Genomic DNA, 11,740 nt, shown 5'->3' on the forward strand with positions numbered 1-11,740 from the left:
GATCCTCAGAGTGTTCAGGAAATGAAGGCAACAACAGAGTTAGAAAAGAAAACACAGTAAGTATCTGTATCTGTTTATACTTCAGTTATACAGCTGGGAGCTGCTGTTACTTAAAACTATATTGATATCTAAGTACATTTTTTAATGTACTGTACTTAAGTACAATTTTGAGGTACTTGTATTTTCCTTGAGTATTTCAATTTTATGTTGTATGTCCACTACCTCTGAGGGAAATATTGTACTTTTTACTTCACTACTTTCGTCAGACAGCGTTAAGTACTTTGCAGATGCAGATTCTGTGTTTTCTATCTCACACACAGTGCGTACGAGGCTTCAGAGGTGCTTCGTGATCATGACTATTCAAAGAAGCCCCTCACTGCGAAAGAGCAACTGCAGGCCGCACAGATGGAGCTCGACCGTCTGGAAGAAAAAAGCAGAGAACTGAAAAGTGAGCAGTTCTTTCTCCAGCGCCTCCAGTATGAGCCGGAGGTGATCACGTTTTACACTGGATTTAAAGACTACAACACACTCAAAGCGTTCTACTTAGCTCTGCAGCCTACACCAGAGACTATATGGAAATGGAGTCACGCACTAAAGCTGAATAATACTGGAGAAAACACTGTGGACACTGGCTTCCATGCACAACACTTGTGTCTGTTTGATCAGCTGTTCCTGTTCCTTTGCTTTGTGAGGCGGGGGTTTCTTCCTGTTGACATGTCTAAGCGGTTCCTCGTGTCAGAGGCCACAGTCCGGTCGACCTGTATAACATGGTGCCACTACTTGTTCTTCATGCTGGGAACACTACCAATATGGCCGAGTAGGGAGGCTGTAGATGAGCTAATGCCGCCATTCTTCAGAACAACCTTCCCCAAAACACGGGTGGTGCTGGACTTGACTGAGATCAACATCCAGATGGCAACATGCACAGAGAACTCTTCCCATCATAAAGGTGCCACAACACTGAAGTCTCTGGTTGGTATCAGTCCTTGCGGCTCAGTCAGCCTCGTCAGCAGGGTCTACACAGCCTCCATGTCAGATAAGGACATCATCAGGGAGTCGGGGGTTTTAAACCTCCTGGAGCCAGGTGACGAAGTGATGGCAGACATGAGCTTAGAGATCAAACACCTCCTCGATGTGATCGGTGTAAACCTCGTTATCCCGACGTTCTTGGGGCCAAACGGACAGTTAAATCAAGACAATATGACACACACACAGCACGTTGGCTACTTGAAAATCCACATAGAAAGAGCGATCAGTCGCATCAAAGAGTACCATATATTTGATGATGTTGTTCCCTCTGCACTTTGTGGTTCAGTCAACCAGCTGTGGACGGTCTGTGCTCTTCTGACAAACTTTCAAGGACCTCTGCTTTAATGCTGTGGTCAATATGAGACAATTATGGATATATCTATTATGGTATATCCAGTAATGCTGTTATCAGATTTTTTTTAAACGTTCAAATATCGAACGGGAATCTGTCTGTTGGTCGGCTCTAATGCTGTGGTAACATGCAGTACAGAAATATTAACCTCTTCCATCCTGCCAAAGCAAACAGTGAGTCCACCATTACAAATGCACCTACGGCTGCAACTAACTATTATTTTCATTATCAATTAATCTTAAACAATTATTTTCTTGATTACTCATTTTGTTAAAATGTCACAAAATATTGAAAAATGCCCGTAATAACTTCCCAGAGCCCAAAATGCTGTCTTGTTCTGACCAACAGTCCCAAACCCAAAGACTTACAATGATATAAAGCAGCAATAAGCAGCATAACCTCATATTCGTGAAGCTGGAGCCAGAGAAAGTCCGGCAAATCAATTATCAAAATAGTTAACGGTTAATTTTCGGACAAATGACCAATTGATTGATCAACAATTCATTGCACCTCTAAATGCATTTTTTGTGGCCAAGCATAGTTAAAAACCACTGAGCTTTTAATTTACGTTCTAGTATCGATCCCAACATTTGCAAAGAGAACAAACACATCAGGCTGAAGTTTTGGGAAATGCACAAGAAATCAAGAATATTTCCATTTGATGGGATGTTGCAGCCATAAAAAAAGTCTTGGGTTTGAATATTTCTCTCTGTGTAAATATTATGTAGCTTCAATGAAGTGTGAAAAAAAAAACAGAATATATAGTGTATATATGATACTGTCATACAGTGTGGACATAAGTTGTGGACATATTTTTAACTTTGGAGTAGCATAGTGGCATTTAAAGGATAAGGCTGGTGTTTTTTTGATAATTTTCTTATTGTCACCAGAAGAATAACATGTATCAGGCTTTGGACACACACGCAATACTGTTAGTAGGATCAATTAATTGTTGGTTTGGTTCTTTTCATGGGATTTGTTGACAATACTAATAAAAAGAAGAAAATAAAGAATGTCACCAGGGCTATTCATTAGAGGGAAATCAGGTTGTCATGTAAAGTCATATAATAGAAGTTCAGGTTTTACATTCTTGTGTAGATGTGATGTCAAATTTAAACAGCACATTATTTATTGATTACATGACTCAATGTTTCCTAAATAAACAGTGTATACACATTGTATTAATGCTTACTTTTTGATATAAAAACACTTATTATTAAAACTATGCACATGTTTTAAGTAAATACAAGTATGGTAAAGCAGTATATAACTAAAGTAGTATAATAAAGTATTCTGAGTTTGGTTGCGTGATAAAGTTGCTAAGACAGTGTGTGGAGGATGTGTGTTCCCTCTTATCGTACAGGGGGCGACAAAGAGGCTTCTGCTCCTCACCTTCACCAACTTTACTGACGACGAAGAAGAGTTTTGGACGTTTTGGAGGCAATATAGCCGAACACTAGTCAGCTGACGTTAATGTTTTGAACTCGGCTGCATGGATACCGTCATCTTTCTATATTCACTATCCCGAGAGAGAGACACGTTTGTCTATGACCATATTAAGACGGTGAGACAGTCCTGTGTTTGACTACATGGAGACCAAAGCGGCTGTTCTGCTGAATGCGGTTCCTCCTTACGGACATGTTATTGCCAACGAGAAGTGGAGAAACTCGTCCCTCATTCAAAGCTTAAAGGGTAATGAAATGTTTTATTAAAACAGCCCACTGTCAGCCTTTCAGCATGTAACGCTGGCTAACGTTATTTTTTGCGGAGACAACAAACTTGTGCAAACGCCATTAAAAAATATCGATGTGTAAGTTTGTTTCGCTTAAATGCAGACAAACTCGCCTCATATAATATGACTGTACACATTGTCTATTTTAAACACTTTCACTCTTCTATTCGGCTCACGTGTCATCAATTTAAAATGGTTTAATAATGAGAACCACAACTTCTCTAATCCCTTCACTCCAGCCGCTGTCAGCAGGGCAGCCTGGTTAATGACAGTTTACAGCGTTGCTAAAGGTGATGGCATCAATGCCGATATGAATGCATGTAATACGTTTCTGAGTGGAGCTCTGTGTGAAAGGAAAACGCCACTAAAACCTGCATTCACGTTTATTGCATATTGTGAAATGTATGGCCTCATTGAACAGTTTGATAATAATGTTGGAGTAATGTCCTCTTTTCAACACTCCCTAAAATGTTATTAAATGTCTCCAGTGCAAAAAAACACATGTAGACTTAAAAGATCAGCAGATTAATTAATTAGTTGGTTTACAGAAAATTGTTCCACAACTATTTTTATAATCCACTAAATCATTATTTTAGCAAAAATGCCTTAAATTCACTGCTTCTCAAATCTGAATATTTACAGGTTTGGGCTTTGGAAAATTGTGCATTTTTTACTACTACTTCTGACATTTTATGGACCAAAGTATTAATCAAGAATATAATTGTTAGATTAGTCGAAAATAATAAATACCTTGTCACAGCAGATCGAAGGACAGCATGTTCTCGTCTGCATCTAAAGATGAGGAATTTTACAGTCTCAATATAAAGAAAATGCACTTATGAGCAAGCTCTACTTCTGCTGTAGGTGGAGGTGTGAAAATCCTCTTTGAGAACGAGCTCGGTGTGGCAGATTTCCACCTGCCCAACAAAAGCAGCATCCTCTACGTGTCTGAGTGCGACGTCATAGCAGGAAACGGCTACAAGAGGAAACTGGTTCGCTACAGGAATGTGAGTTTAATGAACGAGACGACTGACAAAAACAGTTTTGCTAAAAGCTTATCTGTGCTGTTGTGCTTGATATGAACTTTGTTTCATCCTGTTTTAAAGACCAGCAGTAGTTTCCAGGAGCTGGTTCTGGTGGAGAGCACCAGACTCAGTGAGCAGTACTTCTCTGCTGTGCAGAAGTTTGTGGTGTTTGACCTCGGCCTGACTCTACTGCCGGTCAGCGGGCAGACTGAGGCCTCACAGCTCATCACTCAGATTGTAAGTCCTGAAGACAAAACAATAAATACCAATTTGATTTGTTAATACTGTCAAATGTGTTGATTCAACTCATTTTTCGGCTGTCTGTTAAGAAAACATCCTGTTATCTGTGTTTCAGTCAGTGCTCCCTGTTCCTCTTTGCTATTGTAGGTTTTTGTGTTTGACATTTATTCTCACTATTTTTGAATGTTTCCTTCTTTCCACTTAATATAAATGTCCAGTATTAATGATTAAGGCTTTGGTCAGACTGATATTAGGACTGCATGTGATGCAGCCCGCTCATTCATTTCCTGGTATATTACTTTGAACTGTGAATTTCTATTGTTTACTTGGCCATTGTAGAGACAAGATAAAATGAATCATGATAACTTTCCAGAGTGTGAAATCCTGTCTTATAGTATTATAAACTGCTGTTCAGAGTCTGATAAGCCTTCAAACTCACGGATATATCGCTCAAACTGCAAATTCATCTTCTTATCTTTACCTGTAGCAACACAGCCTGTTTGTTTAACACAGTGCTTCTTTTAGTCTGAACTAAATCTGCGGTCATCTGCAGCAACCTGTACACTATTAACTTTTCGCCAAACTCTCAACCTATCAGATACAGGTCCAGCGTCAGTGTAAAATTCAGGTTGCTCTGCTCAGTAAATCTACTGGCACGTATCAGAAGACGTGTGCCTGCCAGACTGGGTGTTAGCGCTGAGCTAATAGCAGTAATCCACTGCCAGAGTGCAGAGTTCAGTCACCAGGCATCGCATCAGAACAGGTATTGACGGTATTGGCCAGTGGGAAGCCACTGAGAGTTCACATCCTTGTTCCTTCTGCTGAGAGGGAAATAAAGAGCACAGGTGTCACAGCCTGCAGGTGTTGATAACCCAGCCATGTGACAAACCTGTTTGTTTTAGTATAAGAGAGCCAAACACAGATCTTTGGGGTAAAAGGGGTAAAACTAACTAAATCTTGCCCAAACCTCTCGTAGCAGTAGACATTGTTGTCTGATACTGATTTTCCAGCGTGCTTTGATCCTCTCCAGGTTCAGGGGGAAGGCAGAGAGAACCCCTTCAGGAGGAGGAGTTCGTCCCGGCTGTTGGACCCGCTGGTCCTGGCTCTGGTCCAGCAGATCCCTGGGGTCGGCAGGGTCAAAGCTCTGGCCCTGCTGCAGCACTTCTCCAGCATCCAGCAGCTCTGCAACGCCGTCCCCGCCGAGCTGGAGCCCATCGTGGGTCAGGCTGCAGCTCAGCAAATCCACAGCTTCTTCCACAAACCCACTGTTGCTGGAAACTGAAAGCTCGACTCTGGGTCTTTATCTAATCAGGAAGGTTTGGATTTAATGGTAATGCAGATACTGTTTAGCTCACATGGACACCAACTCTTTATTTGAAAGATTGTAATGCTATAAAATCAAACTTTGTTGTGTTTCTACAAGTGTACAAACTTTAAGAAAGAAGATTTGTTTACTGTTGGCTGTGGGCCGCCATGTTATCTTGAAGTGATGAAATTTGGAAAATATGACCGGCTTCTAGACTAGAAATGGGATGTGCGTGTATGAAAGACTATGTTACAAAGTTAGCAGGTATTTCAAAAGTTATGTGAATAAAAACAAGAATACATTAGCATCTTTATTTGGGGATGATATCCATATATGTGATTGAACAGAAAGTGAAGTCAGTGGTTTTTCTATTTGTAGACCGAAACGTGTGGCCAGACAATTTTAATGCGCTTTGTTTTTAAAGGGGGGGCTTCAGAAGGCAACAGTGAAATTAAGGATTGAGAACAAATAGTACAGTTTGCTAAGGGAATGTCATTAGTTGTACATAAACCAAAGTATTGGACACATTAAAATGTTGACCTGATGATGGCGCTAGATGAAAATGATGTCAGAGGATCACCATCAAGTTATTACAATTCATCATGAGGGGAACATGAATGTCTGAACCACATTTAATGACAATCCTTCAACCTACTACAAAATGACAGAAAAACAGTTGAGTGGTGGATCTGCAGAAACATACTGTATATAATTATTATATTAAAACATTCCTTTTACAGACCCCACAACAATCCCACCATCAGTCTAAAGTTGAGCTCAGTCTTTGATCTTTAACCTTTTAACACATCAGAAACCTGTATTTCTTTCTCACTCCCTTGAGTCAAGATAAACCCAACAAATATATTCTGTGTATCCCTTTCACAGTGGAAAATGACTGTAATGTTGAAGCTGTTTCAGGTGGCCTTAGATCTGAGTAGTTTTTTATACTACTGACAAAGTTAAATGCATCATATTGTCACTGTCGATTGGAAAGTTTGTATCTTCATGTCATCAGATGAGATGATGGATTACATGAAGTCCCTCTACAGGTTTCGAGTTTATTTCAGATTATGTAAAAACAATTATCTAAAACAAAGTTGTTGTTTCACATCACAAGATTGTATAACAACAGTGATATGAGTTTATTTCCTGTTGTATATAAAATGTGAATCTGCAAAATAACCAGCAAATCCAGCTGTTAGGCAGATGTAGTGGAGTAAAAAGAGTAAACAATGTTTCCCTCTTAGATGTAGTGGTGGAAAAGTAAAAAGCCTCCAAAAACAGAAAGTCAAGTAAAGTATGGCAACCTGATTTTCGTACTTTTGTACAGTAAATGTGCTATGCTACTTCCTCTCTCTGCCAATGTGTCATCATGTCTGTAACCATGTCAGTGTGTATCTGATCAATACACGATAGGCGATGATCCATCATAGCAGCTCATCCCTCTGCACTTCACTGCTGTTCTCCAAAGTGTTGAAGATCTTTTCTCTATTTTTTAAACTGAGATGGAGAATCCTTCTGACTGGGCTATAGCAGCAGATTAGTGGGGTTCTCTGTGATTCTCCCTTTTTAAAAGTAGTAGAAGCACAATACTTTGTAATTAAGTCTTTTGAAGTGAAAGTAAAGTTTTAGCTGATTTTAGAATGAGCTCAATAAACTAAAAGCTCCTCAGTGACATTAGACAGAACACTTGTACCAATTAGACTTAGATTTCACTGTGCTCCTGCATTCATGTAATCTGCTTCAGCATCAGACTGTTGTTATTTATTAAGAGCACGTCCTCATATGGCCACAGGCTGCAGTTTGTTATGAACTCCACTAGAGGGCGTCCTCGGGTGTCGCTTGTTCTCTACAAACCAGTAACACTGGTTTAGAGTTCATATCAGCTCTTCAGAAGTTTGTGTCAGGATGCAACACTTCTTATATAAACAATGATCAGACAATATAAAGTTCTGAATTTGACATCCAGACATTTAAGGAACATGCAAATGCTTCTTATTCCTGAGTACATTGTTTTTGATGATTTACCAAGGCAGGTAATGCAGTTATTAGAATCAATTAGACCACATTAGATAATATCAATCAGTGTAGTAAAACTGGTGTGTTGTAGTTGTAAGTAGCAATGTGACACATCAAAGAAAAACGGGGAATAAAAACGTATTTATTAAGATATGAAAAAACAACAATGTATACACCGTAAATCACCAATGAATATACATTTATGACATCAATGTTAGTGAATCTTTCTGTAGAAAATAAAATGGTTCTACTCAGTGTGATTGACAGGAGAGATGATCAGAGGGGCAGAGTTTTTACCACCATGATTAAGACCAGGACTGAAGTAAGCGTAGAGTTTCTCAGTGAAGGAGCAGCCAGTAAAGGAGTAGATAAGAGCTGCAGCATCAACGTCATAAAAGGAGACCAGACCCTCCTCATAATCCACAAACACCCCGACCTTCTGAGGCTGCGACTTCAGAGAGAGACGGACTGCAGGGTAAGTACAAGCATTATACTCATTGTCATTCCTCAAACATATCGTCCAGTGACCATTCTGAGGAGTCAGTGTGATTTGTCCCTTCCTGTTGATGGACTCTCTGACCACTCCTAAATACCAGTCAGTCTTCTCTTCAACCTGAACCTCGTAATAAAATCTTCCTGAAGAGAAACTCTGCTTTGCTAAGACATTAACACAAGTATCAAATCTCTCTGGATTGTCTGGGAGATTCTTCTTTACATCACCATGTTTAACTTGTTTTCCATCATCAGACAGGATGAGTTCAGGATGTCCTGTATCAGGATCAAGTGTCACATCCACTTCATACTGCTGGACCCTCTTCAGCTCGACCTCAAACAGGTTTGTTATCTCATCATTGAGCGTCTCCTCCAGCTGAGCCACAGCTCTCACCACAGTCCCCTCATATGAAGGTGGACGGATGCTGACGTCTGTCCTGTTCTTGGTGGGTGGACCAGCGTTCAGGGACAGGAAGCTTTGAAGGAGGTGGAGGTGGTCTTCAGACTGTGAGAGCTGCTCCACCTCGGCGCTTCTCTTCTTCAGCTCAGAGATTTCCTGTTCCAGCTCTTTGATGAAGCCTTCAGCCTGTTTCTCTGTCTTTCTCTGCTTCTCTTTGATGGTGTCGATGAGTTCAGCCTGGCTTCTCTCAACAGACTCCTTCAGAGCGGTGAAGACCTGAATACCATCTGCTATCTCTCTGTCTGCACCTTCCTTACTGAGCTCCACTGAGCTTTTGATCTCCTGAATCTTCAGTCGTCTCTTCTGGATCATCTGCTGAATTTCAGCCTCCGTCTTCTCCAGCTCGGCCTTCTTTACCTCATATTCTTCTTTCAGAGGAACAACATCATGTGTCTTATGGTCTGAATAAGTACAGAACATGCAGACACACATCTGGTCGGTCTTACAGAACAGCTCCAGCAGTTTATCGTGCTTTGTACAGATCCATCCTTCCAGGTTCTCCACAGGGTCGATCAGCTGATGTCTTTTCAGGCCTGACATTGTCAGATGAGGCTCCAGGTGAGTCTCACAGTAGGAGGCCAGACACACCAGGCAGGACTTCAGGGCCTTCAGTTTGGTTCCAGTGCAGACCTCACAGGGAACTTCTCCTGGTTTGGACACTTGTTGCTCTGAGCTGCTGCTGCTGGCTTTCTGTTGAGCTGACTGTCTGAACTGAGCAGCCATCTCAGAGATGAAAGTATTGACCCGCAGCTCAGGTCTTGTGTTGAAAACCTCTTTACAGTAGGGACACTGACACTGAACATTAATATTCCAGTGTTCAGTAATGCAGGTTTTACAGAAGTTGTGTCCACATGGTGTGCTGACTGGATCAGTGAACACATCCAGACAGATGGAGCACAGAAACTGATCTTCAGTCAGCAGACAGCTGGCAGCAGACATGTTTACACTCTGAGGACAAAAGTGTGAAAAAACAAAACTGTTACATACCTTTTGATTATTTGTTTAATAAAAGAAAACTATAATTAGTAGAATATAAGGAGAGTCATCCTGAATTCTGTTATTATATTTGACCCAACTGAGGGACAAATTTATGGCACAACACAAATATGAGCAGGTTGTCAATGAATTAGCGGCCACAGTCTGGATGTGTTCAGCTTCTGATTTCTCACTTTCTCATTTATTAAATCTCACTGTGATATATTTAGCTAGTATTTGTCTTTATTATTCGTTTTATCAAAGTGTCTGGGGAAGTAGAGTGAAAGAAAAATCACCTTCTCTGTCCAAAGACCTTTAGTGTCAGAGAGTCAGCTTAGACAAAGAGGAGGAAGAGGAGGTGCAGAGAGAGAGGATGATGATGCAGAGAGCAGAGAATACAACAATAAATGTGCAAAAGAAAAGATGGAAGGTGCTCTGGACTACAGGAGAGTATAACTATTTCTCTCCACAACCCCCACGGCCACCGATGGACCTCAGTTAAAAATGGCTATGGCATTACACACAAAATTAGATCATGGCAGCCATTTTACAAAGCAGTAAGAAAAAATAACTAATTACATTGGGTATGTCCATCTTAAAAAAAAAAAAATTATAGTAATATTGCTGTTACTATCTAGAATTTGTAACAAACTAAACAGCTTGAAAATCGGTGGAAAATTGTGCGAGTTATTATAGTAATATTGCTGTTACCATCTACATTAGATAAAGTAATTTGGTATGAAAACACGCGTTTTTAATTTAACAAAGTATCCTGTATCATAAATACATGTCTGGCATTTGTAACAAACTAAACAGCTTGAAATCGGTTGAAAATTGTGCGAGTTATTATGATTTAAACTGTGGACAGACCTCCTGTCTTGACAGGAGGCCCAAACAAATATGGCGGCGTTGACGCAACAGCAGCGACCAATGCGGCATCAAACGTAAATATGAGCGAGCTGAGGTTTGAGGAGAAGGAACAGGAGGGAAGAAGTCTGAAAACTAGCTTAAGCTAATGCTAGCTGTGATGGCATTTTGTTTAACCTTAACTAGTCACGACTGCAGTCACTGTGGTTTGGTTTTTACCTGTTTTGTAGTTTACATGCAGTTTTTATCGTAAATGACACATTTGTTGGGCACAATATTTATATATTATATATTTATTTATATGTGAAACAGATGTTAAAAAGTCAGATTCTGCTTCTAACTAAACTTTGACCAAATGTTTCGTTGGTGCATTCAGTCTTTGTAGGGCAGTGTACTCACCAGTGTTTGACAGAGATTCTGCTGTTTTGCTGAGAAAAACCTGATGGATTCAGTTGAATGTTTCTTCAGAGAGAAACAGACAGACTCGTCTCGACTGCAGCTCTGCTGTCGCTCAGACAAACTTTCACTTTCATTGAGGAAATGTGACGTTGCAGCTCTCCTCTTTCAGTGTTGCTCCTCTCAATTACAAATAGACAACATAACAAAAGAGGTCAGTGCAAGATATTGAAGAACATACTGTATCTTTTGATCAACAGGCTACAACCCTTTACAGTCCCTCTACAATCCCACAAACACTCCAATGTTCAGCTCACTGTTTAGCCTGTAATTTCACTTTTCCGCTGCTGTTCAAAGTGTTTACTATCTTTTCTTCATGTGACAGATTTCTTACTGAACACATTACAAGTGAAAAAAGTAAAGAAAAACTGAGATGGGAAACCTTTGTCACTGGGCCACAAGTAGGTTTCTCCGTTATTTAGAGGTTTCAGAGGTAGAAAAGTAAAATACTTCTTTCAAAGAACTTTTAAGTTTAATTAAAATTGTGTATTTTAGTAAAAGCTCCTCAATCAGAGAGTAGTAGGCCTTAATTACTTTCCACCACTGGAAAATCCATGAAGTGTAAAGTGCAAAGCATGTGGCGTACCCCTCTGTGTCTTTGTGGATCGTAACTGTTTTGACGTGCGGCATCAGGAGGGACATTAATGACTAAATGTCAAGGTGCTAACCCTTGAAAGATTGGTGACATGGTTTGACTTGAAGAAAAGCTGTATCATAGGTTTATTGTTGATTGTTTTTCACTTTGCCTGCCATTTATTAGCCTGGCATCACCAGATCAATTTACAAA

The 11,740-nt window shown here is 40.2% G+C and overlaps 2 protein-coding genes across 6 annotated transcripts; one reads left to right on the forward strand and one right to left on the reverse strand.

Annotated features, from left to right (window-relative positions):
• The first annotated feature begins 2,970 nt into the window (after positions 1-2,970).
• Positions 2,971-5,992, forward strand: faap24 (FA core complex associated protein 24). Its single transcript, XM_070908039.1, has 4 exons — positions 2,971-3,073; positions 3,978-4,120; positions 4,220-4,375; positions 5,409-5,992. The coding sequence occupies exons 1-4, from the start codon at positions 2,971-2,973 to the stop codon at positions 5,658-5,660; spliced, it is 654 nt and encodes a 217-aa protein (XP_070764140.1). The 3' UTR covers positions 5,661-5,992.
• A 1,893-nt stretch (positions 5,993-7,885) lies between these two features.
• On the reverse strand, positions 7,886-9,597 carry LOC139286919 (E3 ubiquitin-protein ligase TRIM21-like). Of its 5 annotated transcripts, XM_070907858.1 has the most exons (3): positions 9,368-9,594; positions 9,037-9,331; positions 7,886-9,003 (listed from the first exon to the last, which is right to left on the reverse strand). In XM_070907858.1, exons 1-3 carry the CDS (start codon positions 9,592-9,594, stop codon positions 7,951-7,953), a joined length of 1,575 nt encoding a protein of 524 aa, XP_070763959.1. In that variant the 3' UTR covers positions 7,886-7,950. The 5 variants fall into 5 exon arrangements, with proteins under 5 accessions (XP_070763959.1, XP_070763961.1, XP_070763958.1 ...); XM_070907860.1 differs by having other exon boundaries at positions 7,886-8,789; positions 8,904-9,597; XM_070907857.1 differs by having other exon boundaries at positions 7,886-9,331.
• Positions 9,598-11,740: the final 2,143 nt, after the last annotated feature.

The sequence above is a fragment of the Enoplosus armatus genome, chromosome 6 (assembly GCF_043641665.1).
Source record: "Enoplosus armatus isolate fEnoArm2 chromosome 6, fEnoArm2.hap1, whole genome shotgun sequence".
Lineage (NCBI taxonomy): Eukaryota > Metazoa > Chordata > Actinopteri > Centrarchiformes > Enoplosidae > Enoplosus > Enoplosus armatus.

Excerpts from the sequence above, each read along its gene's own strand:
- faap24 (XM_070908039.1), top strand. The coding sequence starts at position 2,971 with ATGGAGACCAAAGCGGCTGTTCTGCTGAATGCGGTTCCTCCTTACGGA. Across the intron at positions 3,074-3,977 it reads CCTCATTCAAAGCTTAAAGG|GTGGAGGTGTGAAAATCCTC; the intron begins GTAATGAAATGT and ends CTTCTGCTGTAG. Across the intron at positions 4,376-5,408 it reads CACAGCTCATCACTCAGATT|GTTCAGGGGGAAGGCAGAGA; the intron begins GTAAGTCCTGAA and ends GATCCTCTCCAG.
- LOC139286919 (XM_070907856.1), bottom strand. The coding sequence starts at position 9,594 with ATGTCTGCTGCCAGCTGTCTGCTGACTGAAGATCAGTTTCTGTGCTCC.